This window comes from Leuresthes tenuis, unplaced genomic scaffold (assembly GCF_036924035.1).
Source record: "Leuresthes tenuis unplaced genomic scaffold, fLeuTen1.0.hap1 SCAF_10, whole genome shotgun sequence".
Lineage (NCBI taxonomy): Eukaryota > Metazoa > Chordata > Actinopteri > Atheriniformes > Atherinopsidae > Leuresthes > Leuresthes tenuis.
In genome coordinates, this window is record NW_027325364.1 from 15862938 (window position 1) to 15879884 (window position 16947).

The 16947-nt window shown below is 42.1% G+C and overlaps 1 protein-coding gene across 1 annotated transcript; it reads left to right on the plus strand.

Annotated features, from left to right (window-relative positions):
• The first annotated feature begins 335 nt into the window (after positions 1 to 335).
• On the plus strand, positions 336 to 16835 carry tax1bp1b (Tax1 (human T-cell leukemia virus type I) binding protein 1b). The gene is made up of 18 exons (XM_072394421.1): positions 336 to 441; positions 4290 to 4483; positions 7413 to 7515; positions 7979 to 8169; positions 8288 to 8446; positions 9208 to 9356; positions 9450 to 9540; positions 10232 to 10417; positions 10612 to 10863; positions 11428 to 11598; positions 11785 to 11857; positions 12128 to 12246; positions 12414 to 12539; positions 13061 to 13147; positions 13906 to 14104; positions 14190 to 14338; positions 15397 to 15482; positions 15789 to 16835. Exons 2-18 carry the CDS (start codon positions 4307 to 4309, stop codon positions 15985 to 15987), a joined length of 2517 nt encoding a protein of 838 aa, XP_072250522.1. The 5' UTR covers positions 336 to 441; positions 4290 to 4306; the 3' UTR covers positions 15988 to 16835.
• Positions 16836 to 16947: the final 112 nt, after the last annotated feature.

A 16947-nucleotide genomic window follows, 5' to 3' on the forward strand; every position in this document is an offset into this window, starting at 1 on the left:
TTGTGTTGATCTACAACTAGTAATAACTTACCTATAACTAGTAACTAAGGTTGGGAAACAATTTAAGGTAAAACTAAAACATAGTACGGAAGGACAATAAAGTAAGCAAACAATTAATTTTAGAGAAGGAACCTGCCAATGAGCCCATATGAATTCCTAATGTAAAATTGAACTGATATAATCTTTATCATAAACCTAGATTGCACGATGTAACCATTAACCACACTTTGTACAGTTGCGTTGTTATTATTTCCTTTTGGAACACGCTTGAATCGTCACCCATCAGAGATGTGTGCAGTTTTTTGTGAGGCAAGGCTTTTAACGGAAATGATGTAATGTTGTTATTATTCCAGGAAGAGGGCACGGGAAAGCACTGAACTGCGTCAACATTTGTTTCGATGATAGATTGGGATTTCAGTTGCTGTTCAACATGTCAATCGGGTATGTTCAGTGTTTATTCTATAACCATACCAAAAATGACAACTGTTAATGTTCATGTCGACTCGACGCGTTTATAAAAGCTACCGCGAGACACGCCGTTGCGAACTGTTTACGTTAGCAATAACCTTGTCCTCCAGTTGATAGCTGTGCTGTCAAACTATCTGCTCTATGTTTGTGAAGTGCGTTATATAACCAAACATCGTGGGGTCAGAGACTTTAAGGTAATACTTTGCTCACTGGGTAAACATTTCTTAGTAATGTACGCCTCTTTACCATGTGATTGATGATTAATTTGTCTTTCGAAGTAAGTAGCTAACGCTAGCTTGCTAGCTAGCAAAAAAGCTAAGTTAGCCTGATATGACCACTGTTTTCTCATTAGGCCTTGCCTCGAACTTGTTTTTGACTGCTTAGACATTTTCTTTGAACTTTTACTGATTTATTATTTTTTGTTTGTTTTGTTTTATTTATTCAGCCGGGTAGATTAGGTTTAGACCTGCTGTGTTTGCTGTGGATGACAACTCGGCTCAGAGTCCGATCATTATGCTTTCCAGGCCCAATTACGTCAAGTAAAATAAATTCAGCTGAGGCCCAAATGGAAAATCCCTCCTGGTGCTGAATTCATGTCAGCCTAAGTTAGGCGGTCTTGTTTTTAGTGTTGCGTTTAAGTCGAGTTTCTTAATATAGGTTTAAATGGTTGGTCGGATGAGGAAACATTGGTTGACAAGCAAGTTAGGATGATCCTCTTAATAGTTGTTTTGTCAAACAGGCAAAGGTATTGAGACATGCAGTGATTTGAAAAAGAGTAAATGTTACTGAACAGAATATATGTAAGAATAAGAGTAGTTTGTCCTGAAGTACATGGAGAGATTCTAAATATGTATAGATTGTACGGGCTGAAGGGCCCAAGGGGTCGGATCAAATGGCCACACAGAGGGATGAAAAGGACTGACTTGATTAAAGGTAGATGCAAAATAAGTCCAACTATAAAGGAATCAAACGTGAAGACCTACAAAACAACCTCAAAGGGACTTTTTGTGTTATTCACAGTATTACTGTAGATCTCACAGGTGGGTGAGCCAGTTTTTATCTGAAATGAAATTACATTTTAATGTACATCCTAGCCGACAAAGTGATTTTATGAGTACTTTAAAAAAAAAAAAAAAGTACTATCGAGCTTAAAGAGAACTTCAGAAACAAAATGTGATAAAGTAAACACATTTTTGAATAATAAAAGGAAACAAAGAGTTAATGTTACAAATGTAAACCATTTTTCTTTATTTTTTTCTTTTATTCTTCTTTAAATTACAGTCTTATCTGGGAAACTAAGAAAAGCTCGAGCGAAAGTAAGATCTTACCTGGACCTCCAAGGGGGTTTTCTTTCTTTTCTTTTTTTAATCTCGATGGGATTTTTTTTCTGGCTGAATGGTTTTAAACAGTTATTTCAATAATCAGCTCAGTATAGTAAATAAGGAAGAAGTACTTGTTGGTGTATTTCATCGAATATTTGGTCTGCTTTTTCCACTCAGGACTATTGTTTTACTGTTGTAGGTGCATGAGTACAGTATTTGGACAAAGACACTATGTCTGTTAGTTTGTGCTCTGTGAATCTGAAACTGAGAAAAGAAGGTGTCATTTAAATTGAAGAGGTCTAACACACATTAACCATTAAAGAATTATAGCCTTGTGAATGCAAAGTCCTCCAATCCTTCGGCACAACTACGAAACAGACTCAGAAGCCGTTTCATGGCAACGTTTGTTCTGTTTCCTTATTACTACAAAACCATTAAACAGCCGGACTTTCTTTTGTCATCTCCAAGAGCATTTCCTGCGACATATTTTAGTGCGTCGGTGATGGTCTCCAAACAGATTGCAGATGGTATGCTTTTAAACGTCGTAGGAAGAATTTGGAGTGTAGAGAGCTAGAGCCAACTTTTCTGCCCAGTTCCAGTCAAAAGCAGAAAAAAAACCTGATAAAACGTTGCTTCACACTATAAATGGATAATGAACGATGGTGAAGTGGTGCCTGGAGAAGAGATTATACTCTTAATATCTGCCCTAGTTTGCAATCTGCAATAAATGCACTGTTATAAAAACGGTGACATGTTAGACTATTTTGCCCTATTTATTTGATCCAAAAATGGGCCGTTTTAAAGTGGAAAAAACGTCAGAGCCAGATTTGGACAGGTCACACCTTTCTCTCCTTTGGGGAATTTTCTTTACTTGAACCAACTCAGTCACCTCCCGAAGCCATTTAGGAAGATGCTTTTTACTACACAACTCACCCATATATGATGATTTCAAGCGTCCAGGAAGACCTGCTTACACAAGGCTATTGACTCCTTTTCTTGTAATATTGCCATTAGCAGAGGGTTTGCTCTTTGTGTGCTGAGGGCCTCACAATATACAAAATAACTAGTATCACTGCCATCAAACTACCGCATCCACAAGGTACAATTTCTGTAAATTACCACAACGAGAAAGAAGTTATACTGTATCCATCTGGCTGTTAGAGACCACAATTTCTGATGTGCTCATGGTGCTCTTGTGAGTTTCAAAACCTTCATGTGAAACACTGATGGACATGTTAATAAAAGGAAAACGTAAGATCTGCCCACTGCAAGTCAACCAGTAAATACACGGGACCGATGGGAGGAAATTCAGTGTTTGATGATAAGAAAAAGGAGGCATTATGTAAGATAAATATGTCAGTAAATTCTGAGTGCTTCTGAACACAATCCTCTCACTTTTTATTTCTGGTTTGGTGTCATTTGCATAGTTGGGATTATAGTTTTCTTGTCAAGTAGATGGCTCATAGGATGAATGGCTCAGTAACAATATGGTATAGATTGGGTAGTTCTCAATTTTTAAAGTAAAATTGACTAAAAACAACGTTAGCCCTTTTGATTACTGACGAAGGTTCACCTGTTAATGATTCTATGCGTTTCAATGTCTCGCGTCCTCAAATTACTGTACAACGTTACGTTGCTCATTTTCAATCGATAAATGTGACCAGTCAGGCCAATTTCAATTTATTTTTGTCTTTAATAGAAAAAGGTCGGTTGCCTTTTTGGCACCAGGCTGCAGCCTGTCGTGTCCAGGACATTCTCCTTATTTGAATCTTAAGATTTGAATTTTCCTGGTGGAATGGAAATGAAGATCACCATAGTACCCAGCATCAGTACTGTGCATAAGTTACATATGAGCCAGCTGCTACAGAATCACACGTGATGGCTGCTTTAGTAGCTTTTCTGACTGAGTTGGAGACCACAGTTGAAAGCATCTCATCAGTTCTTGCCTGATTATTGTGATCCAGAGGTTCCATCAGGGTGAAATGTGCGATTCGTTGTATCATCAGTGTATTTCAATTCAGCAAAGCAGATTTTTTTTTGCATTATTTGTGTCTTACCCAGTTTTGATCGATTTCCTATATTCATATGAATCTCAAAGTGTGCTCACTTGCTTCATCTTCTGATTTCATGGACGGTAAATGTACCGTAACAACTGAACACTGCGACTTTAGTTCTTTGTTTTTTTAGCCAAGGCTTAGAAAATCTTTGATTTATGATCTGATTAGGTTATGATAGAGGTCTGTTACTGCATCAATACAATTTTATCCACGCCGGCGTCGCTTTGCATCTTGAGGTAGAGGTATTTCGACGGCCCTGTTGTCATTTTTTGGTAAACTTTGTTCCGGGTTGTTGGCCATGACAAGTACTGGTTCCATACATTTCTAATTGGTGTCCAATTAGCTGTGTAGAACCGCCTTTTGTTTCTGACTAATGATTAGTCAAATAAACCGTCGTTCCTCAGGTTAATTCAGTTTTTTTTTCTGGTCTCTTCCTGTGTAGCCGCTGCTGAGTGATTTATGGAACTGTTCCAGGTCGGGACTTTATTGAGCGACAACATGGATACATCAAACTTTGCCCACGTCATCTTCCAGAATGTGGGGAAGAGTTACTTGCCCCACGCCGCACTGGAGTGTCACTACACACTGACGCAGTTCATCAAGCCGCATCCAAAGGACTGGGTTGGCATATTTAAGGTGAATAATCGTCTCCACTGCATTCTGAAAGTGTAATCTACAAGATGTTAATAGATATAATGGAGGGTGATTGATGTCTTGACTATCTCAATGTCATAAATCTAAACCGGGGAACATGTTGCAGCATGCCTTAGAATTTTGTACCACAGACGGAAAATGATTGCCAGTTTGCTAGAAAAGGTTAGAACCAAGTATTAATTCAATCCTGAGAAAAACCGAGACATGGTGAGTTTAACCATTATCGTGCTTATGTGAATGATGAGCTTGGCAGAGGGAGTGGAGCTATTTTGCCCCCACCGCAAGCCTGAGTGTCCCACATGGATCTCGTTATAGGAGCACATTAAATCCAGTACAGTGGCAGTTATTTATTTTAAGCTTGTCTGAAGTATAGCAAGGCTCTTCCGAGACCAACATGCTTTTTATCTGCCAGAGATGTGGAGGCTGAGATTAAATGACGACAAATCAAAAAAGAAAACATAAACTTGTGGCTTTTTTTTCTGTTTGGGTTAGTTTCTGCCTGTTCGAGCTTCTTGCGGTCGGTGTTTTGTCCTCTGGCGGAACAGAACAAATGTCAGATAACAGGAGGGTAATCCACCGCCGAGCTGTCTTGTTTTCAGGAGTATAGTTTTGCGTTTGCTCAAGCCAAAGCACATTAGAGCTACTAAAATAAAAAAGGAAAGGCACTTTAACGTCAGCACAAGTAGATAAAAATGAAAGAAAAAAAAAAGTATGCACAAAATGTTTCAACATTAGTCATCGTTATTTACTGATCATGCAAGACCAAGTAAGGCGGCGGCAGCTAAACCCATGACAGTTTGAATAAACACGGTTATTGTGTGGACTATGTGTCATATCAGCTCCTCTCCTCCATTACCTCCATTAGCTTAAGTCTCAAGTATGACTGTAGTTTATTGTCGGGGCACTTCATTGAATTTCACTAGATTTTACAAGCCTTCCTGGTAAACTGGCAGATAAAGTAATGCATATCTAAAGAACAAGCCTCTGTTTGACTCACCATGAGCATGACATGAGGGTTTAACTAACTTTTACAGATCTGATTTGTTTGTAAAGGAGTTATTGACTCTAAAAGGCTTTGGGTTGCGAGGGCTGCGTCTGACGGCTTGGAGGTCTTTCTGTGGCTCTTTGAAGTATGACAAGTTCTTACAGTTTGTGGTTATAACTGGACATGTATTGTGGAGGGCTGATAAGATACTGGATGCAGCACCTGGATGCCTCATTGCATTGTGGATAGCCTCAAGGTAGAACTGATCTTAAAGTGAGTCAAAGTGTTCAAACAGGGTTTCAAACATGATCGATTACCGTCCCTTTCCACTAAAAGTCAATTGTTTCCCCTTATTAACGCCTTCGCTTTACTGTGACAGCATGAAATCCCGTTTAAATCAGTTTTTTTAAGGTTTTTTTTACTGAATAAGTAAGACGAAATGCCACAGATGATGAATAGACGGGAGACATGTTCTCGCCGTGGGCATGTCGACAGAAGCAGCCTTTGACCCCTTGATTTCCAAACCTTTACCACGCCGTGGCATGTGAGAGGTTGTCTGGCTCGTGGAGGATTGCTGTCGGGGCAGGTCGACTGCCGTGTTTCAGAGAGCGTAAAGGCAGCTTTATAATTAACCGGTTTCCGAGCACGGCCTCTCTGCGTGATTCATGAACAACTCTCTCCTGAATTTAGACCGTCTTACTGGCTCACTGACAACACACCACCTCCTGCAGCGAAATTCCCAGAGACCTGTGTCATCTTTCTGGTGCGACTTTGTCGAATAATCAGCTTAAAAGTGAGGTCTGCTTTCGGCTGGTGTTTGCTTTGGTCTCATTGCGTTACTTGTAGGGACTTCAGCCCTCGCAGCGTTGCCTGCGTTTGTCCTTTTTTTTTTTTCTTCTTAAAGGTAGCTCAACGGTGCTGCTGTCCTCTTCTCTTATTTCTACACACACCACTGTGCTTTAAGTTCCTCTCAGTTTTCATCTGCCACCTCTGCAGCTCTAATGAGTGGACTGGTGAGGGCTAGCCTTCAGTAATGACACTCACTAACTAGGTGCATGTTTTAATTGCTTCCTGTTCTTAACTGCTGGAGGCTGGAGCTGCACTGGTAACAATTGTGTCGGGGGGGGGGGGGCTCTTGGAGCACCAGAGCCCTCTATCCCTGGCTCTGATGAACACACACAACATTGTAGCTGCAGGCTGGTGGCTCACAGGTGAGCAAATGAACTGCCCAGAGAGTGACAGAAGGCTGCCCACAACAAAGTAGGATCTGTTGAAAGTAAAAACATTGCAGTGTGATCCTGCTTGTATGAAAATTTGAAAGGACGTCGGCTCGTTTTATTTTTAGAGTCTCATCTCCCGAATTAAGCTCTGTTTTGTGGCAGAGGCTGGTTTTATTGGTCTTGTTGTGGATGCATGTGTGAGCCTGTGTGTGCACACCAGAAACCAGCCGACTCAAAGTGACACTGATTTGGTTTGACAGTTTTATGGCACCGGTCTAAAGTTATGGATGTATTTTCAGCACTTCCCCCCTCATCAGACATCAGTTAACAACACATAAAATACATATAATTACATTTTGGTTTTCATTTTCAAGTTGCCTGTGTATAAAATTTTCACCTATTTTCCTCTTCCTGTTGGAAGTGAGTTGTAGCTACATTTCCACAGTTCGGCTTGTTTTATGACGAGCGCCGGGCCACGTGCACACGAGGCGGCCGCGAGACGATAATCTCACTTACTCGACGTCCTACACTATTTAAACATTGTTTTTTTTTTAAAACATGGCTCTAAAAGCCCGTCATTACCTTAATAAACAAGTTTGCGATATCTTGGAAGTGACACTCAGTCTCCCAGGTAGTTTTTCCCTTTGTTTTTAGTTTATACTGATGTGGTTGGAGAGTTAAATAAATTCCCCACCATGTCTCACAGGTTGGTTGGAGCACAGCGAGGGACTATTACACATTCTTGTGGTCACCCCCCCCTGAGAACTACGTGGAAGGCACCGCAGTCAACAGAACCGTGGTCTTTCAGGGTAAGATCATGCCGTAGTTTTCTATAACGTTGACACCATTTTAATAACCTCATCTCAGAGAGCCGGATGGAGGATTGTTAAAAAGTTTAAGACCGACTCGGTGGATGAAGTGAAATGTTACACTTTTCCCACACATGTATATATGCGTGCTGGTGTTAACTGCGTTTGAGTTTATGTGTTTTTTTTTTTTATTTTAATACCGCGCTCTGTAAAGGAATGGAAAGGGGTGCAAGGGGAGGAAAAACCTGTTTGATTCGCATTTCACTTTCAGGCCTACAACTTTTCCCTCGTGTAGTGTGTGTGTGTGTGTGTGTGTGTGTGTGTGTTCCAGGTCACTGCCTCTGCACAGCAGTATCTGCACTCTGTTAACGATAAGCTAAGAGCTGACCTGTGTTGAATGTTGTGGATGAGTGTTGCTTGCTTCTGTCCTGCGTTCCGTTCACTGGCTGTTGTTCTTCCCCAGGATACTACGTGCCCAACGACGACGGCGAGTTCTACCAGTTTTGTTATGTGACCCACAAAGGAGAGATCCGGGGGGCGAGCACGCCGTTCCTGTTTCGTGCCAACAGCCCCACAGAAGACGAGCTGCTCACTGTTGAGGATGAATGCAACTCTGACATCCTGGTAGTCACCACCAAGGCTGGCTTCCTGGAGGTAATGCACCTCTGCAGTAGTGACCCCCGCGCTTTTCTCACCGTGACACAGCGGAAATAAATTCTCGACTATTAAACATTTAAACATTGAGCTTTCTTTGTGTTTGTTTATCACGCAGCAAAAGGTGGAGGAAGCCCAAAGAGAGAAAGATGAGCTCCTCAAGAACATGGCCCTCCTGCAACAGGAGAAGGAGCAGTTGGAAGCAGAGACAGAAAACCTTCAGAAGGAGTACGAGCAAGAGAAAGAGAGCTGCGCCCAGCTGAGAAGGGAGAACCAAGTAAGCCGAGTCGGTTTGCCAAGGCAGATTGCAGTACGAAAGGGAAAAGTTCTATTTCTCGCTGTTGTAAAACCTCTTTTGTCTTTATATTGTAGTTTGTAGCAGGGTGATAATCGTAAGATCAATGCTGCTGTCCTGTCCTTCAGCATTCAGACCACTTTACATATGGCCAGCAGTCTCTTAGCACCCCCTAGTGAAGCAGTCCAAAGTCCTGATGCACTCCAAGAGTAAATCACATTCTCACAAATATAAACGTCCGCATTATCAAAGTTGTAATTCTGCTTTTTATTGCGCAACATTAAGTCTTCAAAACATTGTCAGTGATAATTCATTTCGCCGTCCTCCGTCGTAAATCTGCTGCTTTTAAAGGTTTTTGCCGATGAAAATATGATTACAGATTTTTGTGGCTGTTAACTTTACGGTTGCAGTTTTATATGTATTTTTTTATGTGGTGCGAATACAGAGATTCCAGAATTCTTCCCATAAACGAAGTGTTAAAAAATCATTTTGTTTTGCTTCTCCCGTGTCACGTCAGGAGTTTGGATTTCGGTTTCGAGTTTTATGCATTTTTCACGAGTTTAGAATCAACGACAGAGATGGGAAAACGAGTGCCTCCGTTGAGTTTTAGTCCCCCCCCCGATGCTTATGGGGTCCAGACACAAAGTGTAACGCGCTATTTATACTGCAATCAAGAGTTATTTATAACACAAATCGCCGAGCTGAGAATGCAGCCTCATCCTACGTGGCTGTCTCTCTCCCAGGAGGTGCAGCATTCCTCCCAGGCGCTGCAGGAGGAGAAAGAGGAGGTTAAGAGGAGACTGGAGGAGGCCACAGCCAGAATTGTGCAGTTGGAGGAGGATCTGATTGGAGTCACGCAGAAGGGCCTTCAAAAGGAGACCGAGCTGGACAGGTAACTTCACGCAGGTTCACCGCCCCGAACGTATTGATTATTTTACGTGAAGAAAGGTGTGACCTTCTTTTTTTTTTATTCCATTCTGTCTAGTTTAAAAGATAAAGTGAAGAAACTTTCAACAGAGAAGGAGGCTCTTGACTCTCACATCAAGAATGAGAAGGATGAGAAGGAACTGTACAAGGTAATTCTTTCTATTCTTTGAGGTGCGGTAAGGCTTTGTTGTCTCGTAAAGGTGAATCCAAAATAAGCGTCTCAAGCTTGAGGAGCATTAATGTCACGTGGTCACTTTATTAATGAGGTTGCCTTCGCTGCAACTGTCTCATTTTGCTCCAGCGTTGAAATCTATGCAATTTAAGACGTTATTTTAGATTCTCCAAACTCAGTCATCGAGTTCAGTGACTTTTTGTGTTTCTTTCCTGTTTTTCACTTTCTGCTACTTGGATTTATTTATTTTTTTTCATCCTCTTGTGGGACACTTCAGGCTAAACAGGGCTTTTCTTATTCTGCCGTCTGGTCTGTCTGGTGTTTGTGCGTCTTTGTTGCGGTGGGCACTGCACAGGAAGTGGGAGTGACCCATGTAGTACTGTCGCTACAGAAATGGAGCCAAAAAACCAATATCTAATTTAACTTGTGCTATCACAAGTTGTGGCTGTTGCTAAAGGACAACTTTATGGGGCCTATCTCAGTCTTTGTTTTATAATCGAGGTCACGCTGCGTTTATTTTAATAGTCTTATTCTAATACGCACTTTGGTACAGGATTTTGATTGATTTTGCGTAAAAGAGGCAAGAAGCAAATGACTTTCTTAAAAACTTTTCTTCTGTTTTTATTGTCTTTTTTGTGTGTGTGTGTGTGTGGATGTGTGTGAACTAGATTCATCTGAAAAACCGGGAGCTGGAGAACACTAAGCTGAGTGCAGAGCTGCAGATGCTGAAGTCTGTGGATGTAAACAAGGAAAACACCATCGCCCAGTTTAAAGAGGAGGTGGGACGCCTGCAGGCATGCCTCGCAGAAAAGGAGAAACAATACAGAGAGATCCTGGCCAAAATGTCCCCCCTGGTATATATCATTTTATTTTGAGGGTTAAAAATGACATGGAGGTAGAATCTTACATGCAGTGATTCAATTTAACGTGATTATTATATCACTTTCAATCACAGAAAGAAACTGCAAAGGAATAATGACATAATTTAGCATCTTTTGCAGCTGTACGGCGATGACAACTCTTTGTTTTAATTGTTCGCCTCCGGCAGGGAGACATGAAGGCCCTGAAGGAGCAGCTGCGGCAGAAAGAAGAGCAGCTTCAGGCCAACCAGCAGCAGTTGTCTTTGTTGGCTGCTGAACTGAGGGACGCCGCGAGCACACGGGACCGCACCATGTCTGAGCTGTACCACATGAAGCTGGAGGCTGACGCCCTCCGTCAGGCCAAGGCCGAAGCTCAGGCCCAGTGCATCCACCTGGAGCTTCTGGTGGAGCAGATGAAGGCCGAGGCCAAACAGGAAGTGGTGAGGAGGAAAATTCAAGAGCATGGCGCTCTGTGGGGAACGCTACATTTACCATTGGATAGATGTGTTCAGTATGGTGATAAATGGGTGGTGAAAGCAGCAAAGTTGTTTTTATGTAGTTTAACAGATAAATTAGTTAACATAGTTTCCTTTATTCGCAAATATATCTCACAACTTCACTTATTATTATTTTCCAGAACAGAATTGAGCTGGTAAGTTGTAAAAGTTGTTTATGCAGTTGAACTCCACAGCAGACTGCCAATAAGCGAGTTAATGGTATAAAGCAAACGGGTTACTCCCACTGTTTGACTGCCTCTGCCTTCGATGGAAGCTTTGACTTCATCCATAGCTGCTTTTTATTGATCATCAATCTCATACTAAGTAATCATTGCCTGCAGATTGAATTATAGCAGCTCTTTAATACGGAAATATTGTTAGGTGACGACATGTGGTCAAACGGTACATTTTATGAGGATTTCTTGTCTTTCTTCCCATTTGGCGGTCTTCACGTTGGAGGCACTAATGCTGTTTGCCTCCGATCTGTTTTGCTCTAAACATAAACAGGCCAAAGCAACAGAAGAAGCTGCCACAGACACAGCTGTTGTAGCCGAGCTGCAGAGAGAGGTGGAGGACCTAAAGCTCCGGCTGCACATGGCAGCGGAACACTACAAGGAGAAATACAAGGAATGTCAGCGACTGCAAAAACAAGTGCTTAAACTCTCTGAACAGCAAGGGGTAGGCTCCACCAGACACCAGCCAACGCACTTTATCCACGTTTAAGTGAAAGAACAGAACTCGCATTCGATTTCAGTAGCACTGTGCCTGCAAATCACATGCTTTTAGATGCTCTCATTTTAAGGAAAAAAAACAAATGATTGGCTCTAAAATTGGGTCATGTTGCAAACGATTTACTGTCTCTAGGATCTGAAGAGAAGCTCGGCCCAAGAGGTCGCTGGGATTCCTCCATCAGGGAGTCCAGACACATCAGTTCCAGGTATCCATCGCTGGCTGTGTCCTGATTGTTTGAAATTTATACTTGCTTTTAAAAAGTAGAACTAAAAAATAAAAATGTTCATAATGTTAAGGTTTGCCATTAGTGGTAAATCCTAGATATTATACCTGTGTTTTCCCCCCCCTAATTTTCCTTTTTAAATCACTCGGATCAGCGCTTTTATTTTTAAATGTTAATAAATTGGACAGAAGGAGAGTTGCTGCAGAACATATGTCGGTGATGCTGTCTGACTGACTTTCCATGCCTTCACAGGAAGTCCAGGTTCTGCTGATCCCATGTTGGAAGCCATCATCCAGGAGAAGCTGAAGGGAATCAGCAGAGAAGCGTCTGACAGGAATGACAAGTACAGAAAATGCAAACAGATGCTGATGGTAATCAATGTATTTTCTTGTCATGTAGCCTCGAATTAAATGTCGAAACATTTCACAGGCGTCTTAAAGGCCCTGTTTTAACCTAAAGTCTCCCACACGGGCACGCAAAATAGGTTCAGTGATCCGATGTGACGAAAATGGGATGATCATTATTTGTCGCTCCATAGGAGGAAAAAGAGCGGAGCTGCGTGTTTTCTGACGAGCTGGCGAAGATGGAGGCGAAATTTAAGGAGCAACTGAAGACCAACGAGAACCTGAAGTTGCAGTTGGCGGCAGAGGAAGATCGTTGTAAGGTCAGCGCAGGCACTTAGCTCGACTCAGCTTCCCACTGGTGCTGGGCTGTCTTCAAAGCAGTTGCGTTGAGACTTCTGTGCTTTTTTTCCTCGGCGTATGGCTGGTCTAGCTCAAGGATCACGACTTTGATGCTATCTCTCCCCTTGAACACGGTTGCTCTGACAGTGTTCTTTATGGGCAGAGCTATCTGTGAGACGACATTTTACTGCTGTTTATGTCAGGCTCTGGAGACAAGCGGGGCTTGGCTCGCAGGACTCTTCTCTAGTTGCCTGGCTAATGCTGTGCTTGGCTCGGGTCAGGCGGATATTTGCTTAGTGTCTCAAAGGAATTCAAACAGGTTGTTTTGCTTTGAGCTGTATTGTACATAAATCAGGCCTCAGCAAAAGGAAGCCTTTTATGGTTGTGATCAATTAATGTCACATGCCGAGGTCTGACTGTATTTCAGTGGCACGTCTTTCAATCAGCAGCACATCAAAAGGCGCCTCTTCATTCCTCAGCTTCTGTCCTTTGTTGCCTCCAGAGCCAGGTAGCCGAGAAGGGACGGGAGCTGAAGGAGCTGAAGGACACGCTCGCGCTTGTTGCCAAGGAGAAGGACAAACTCGAGGGGGTTAGTGACTACTTTCGTTTTCTCTTTTATAGACTTTCTTCCAAACAAAAAAAAAAAAGATTCTCTTAAATGTGCCATTTTCCCTCTTCCAATCCGGTCTGTCTTTAAAATGCCTCTAATTGTAGGAGTTCTTATTTTACATTCAATTACTTTGGGCCTCAGTAAGGCTCTCATCAACCTAAACTGTTGCTTTGAGGTAATGCTGGTACGGTCCGGAGGAGTGGAATCGCCCCAATTTAAAGTTTTGACTGTCAATTAACTCGGTGCAAGCAACTGATATAACTCAGTTGCATTCCATTTGAAATGGAGATTTTCTTTTATGGTTAAGGTGCTAATTAAGCTGATTGTTTGAGCAAGACAGAAAGCAAAGGCTTGCAGCTTTGGTGACAATAAGCTGGCGTGTATTACATACCGTATCAGACTGGCAGAGACAAAGGAAAAATCCGATCCAGGGCACCAATGTCCTAAAGGTTAGAATAACACTCTTTCTGTCCTTAAAACTTTTAACCACAGAGCAGTTGGGTAGAATCTGGGCGGGACAAAGCCGGGCTTTTCTTTGAGTGGACTTGTTTCATACTCAGGAAAGTCAGACTGTGTCAGTGTGATCAACACAAAGAGGGTTTACTTCCCACTAAAACTACAGTGAATAAAGAAATGTTTTAACTCCTCAATAAACATGTTGAAAATTGTTGCATTTAACTTCAAGTCAGTTGACTGTTCTGGGAAAATTATTTGAATCCTGCCGTTGTGTTCACCAGGAGCTCCAGAAGTTCAGCAGCAGGAAGGGAGAACAGGGGCCCAGCGAGAAAACCAGTTTGGAAAACCTCCAGTCCAGCGTGCCTTTATTCCTTCAATACCCCGTCCCTTACACCCAGGATGCCCCAACCCCTCTGCTGGTTTCTCAGAGCCCGAGCAAGCTGCACTTTGGGAACCCTTACTCCATCTCCGATTCAAAAGGTCCGCTTTCTTGTCTGAAATGTGCTGCCAACCAACTAATTCACTCACTTTAGAGAAATCACGTCCCTGATTTATGTCCCGGCAGACGAGACGGAGGAGGAGCTCTCGGATGACCAGCCGCTCAGGCTGCCCCCGGTGGGCCCGCCCTCCTGGGACAGCAACGTGGTCTGCATCCAACCCGCCCGCAACCACAGCCGGCCAGAGGGCCACGAGGAGTCGGAGGAAAACAACAATGTAAGCCTCTCCGTGCAATTCAGCAGTTGCGAATCACAAGTTTGTTTTTCAGCAGTTTTTGGTGAAGCACTAATAAACTTCATCAATGTGCTGCTTGTAAAATGTTACCACTTTCTTTTTTGGCCAAAATCTTGAGGAGACCTTTTATTAAATCTGAGCGATGTAGCACTTACACGAGTAGCTAATACACTTCTTTGTATCCAGATTTCTACTTGGGCTTTTTTTTTTTTTTTACTGAGGATGACTTAATAGGAGAAATAACTCTATAACTCATTAAATATTTAGTCACATAATTCAGGAATGTTCCCCATATCCACTTTATATTTTCTCCAGGCTGTCAATCAGAACTCTAAAAGTTGCCGTGAACTGATCGAGTTTCCATTTGAGCGAGGTTTTTATAGCAGATGTAATCAATAAAAACTCTTATTTTGCGCACACCTGAGCGTGCTTAAGGCCACAAGCGATTTCAGATAGTAGGCATAAGAGCTGTATTTGAGAATCCAAAGCTCTTAGTGGACCAATTCGCTGTGTAAAGTCTGGAAAACGCCCAAATACCATCATATCACATCTGACTTAAAGCAGCTGAATGTCTGGAGAATTGACGCTGAGAGATGGTGTCTTTGATAATGTTTTCTGCTTCCTCCTCTTCTTCATGCCTGTGTGTTCCTTTCTAATCTTTAATGGATATGACAGACGCATCCTGATGCATACAGAGTTGACACTGACGCAGAACTACTTATTATTACCGATCGTCCGCCCTGTAAACAAGCAGGAAACAAAAGACCCGCTCTGTTATCTTTGCATCGTCTCCTTCCTCTTTTACACTATATCAAGGTACACCATTAAGACTATTTCCAGCAGCGGGAACGTGTGTCACATGGATAATTACCTTTGGTCCACGTGTGACGAGGCATCTGCATACAGTATCCAGACCTCATTCTGTGAACATCGCCCCGAGTTTACTTGTGAATATGCTAAAGGGTTGTTTTGTTTTTTTTATTCATAATGTATTATTGATTGAGTTCTCTTTCTTTTTTTTGTTATCCTTCCTTTCTTAGGTTAATGCCAATGAACAGCCCGCAGCAACAGAAACCCGTAGCTCATTTGTGAATGATGGACAAACTGCCTTCTGCTTTGATCCCAGGTAACACACCCTTCAAGGCCTTAGCTATCATAAATGCCATCCCAAGTTTGCCGCACCCCGAGAATTGCCGAACCTGTGCATTGTAACTCTGTGCAGCCGCACACACACACACACACACACACCCTTTTGTTGGTCTTAGTTGAACAGCAGACCACCCACTTTGCATCAGACAGACGCTCTTTATTAGCCTGCACTCCTGGTTTGCACACATCAATCCTCCACTGCTTTTTTTTTTCTTCTTCTTTTTAACACTGGTGCTCTCTCTCTCCCTGCTTTTCTCCTCCGCTGCCTTCTTCCCGTGTTCAGCATGGACATGAAGCGATGTCCACTCTGCGAGGTCATCTTCCCGCCTAACTATGACCAGAGTAAGTTTGAAGAGCACGTGGAGAGCCACTGGAAAATCTGCCCGATGTGCAGCGAGCAGTTCCCGCTGGACTGCGACCAGAAGGTGTTTGAGAACCACGTGCTGACTCACTTTGACGGCCAGCCACTCGAATTTGATTAGGGGAAACCGAAAAAAATCTGCCAATGTCCTGTCAACCACTGAAACGAATCACTCTGCACTCTTTTCTGCATGTAACAGTGTGAAGACCCTCAGTTTAGGACTAAACCGATATTTTACTTTCTTACTTCGACATAGAGAAACGTTTTGGGGTGACATCTCAAAGTGACGCTTTAATTCGGTGTGTATCGCAGGGCTACTGAATCAGTTTGCAAACCAAAATGTATTTTTGCTTTTAATAGGTTAAACATTTGCCTTCATTTGGACTTGAAGAATATTTTTAAAAGGATAAAACTGTTGTATGTATACGTATACTGATTTTAAATGGTCTTGGTTCTCACAGATCTGTTAAGATTACAGGATGTAATGAATCAGGGAAAGAGATAAGTGTTTACTAAACTTCCATTCGCGACATCCAAACATCTGCTTCCCCCTTACACATCACGTACAAGTCATTGGTTTAACCTTTCTAGAAAGCAGCCTTGGTGCATTATATGCAGTCGGGGAGAAATCTTCAGTGATTATTTCCATACGCGATTATACAGTATATCATCAGATCATCTATTTTAGAATAATTCAAATCAACAATATTGTGACAGCCTTGTTACTTTGTGTATGATGTAGGTTTGTTTTGGTTAGGTTTCCTTTTGTTTTTGGTTCTCCTTCAAATTCTCCTTTTAAAATCTTTCATATCATCAGCTAGTCAATGCATGCTGAGTTTCTGTTCAGTCTCTTTCTTTGGTTCTTCTCTTTTGCAGTAATAAATTATTTTATTCATCAAATGTTTCATTAGTTTTAGTGAGTCTCATGTATCTTTAAAAATAACTAATAAAGTCTCTTTGAAAACCGAATCGTGTCCCAACAAGTGTTTTAATGAAGCCGGAGTCAACGAACAAAGGACCTTTTTATTCAAAAATGATGAGAAAAGTTTACACGAAGCAGCTTTTTGAAGAAATACAGTAC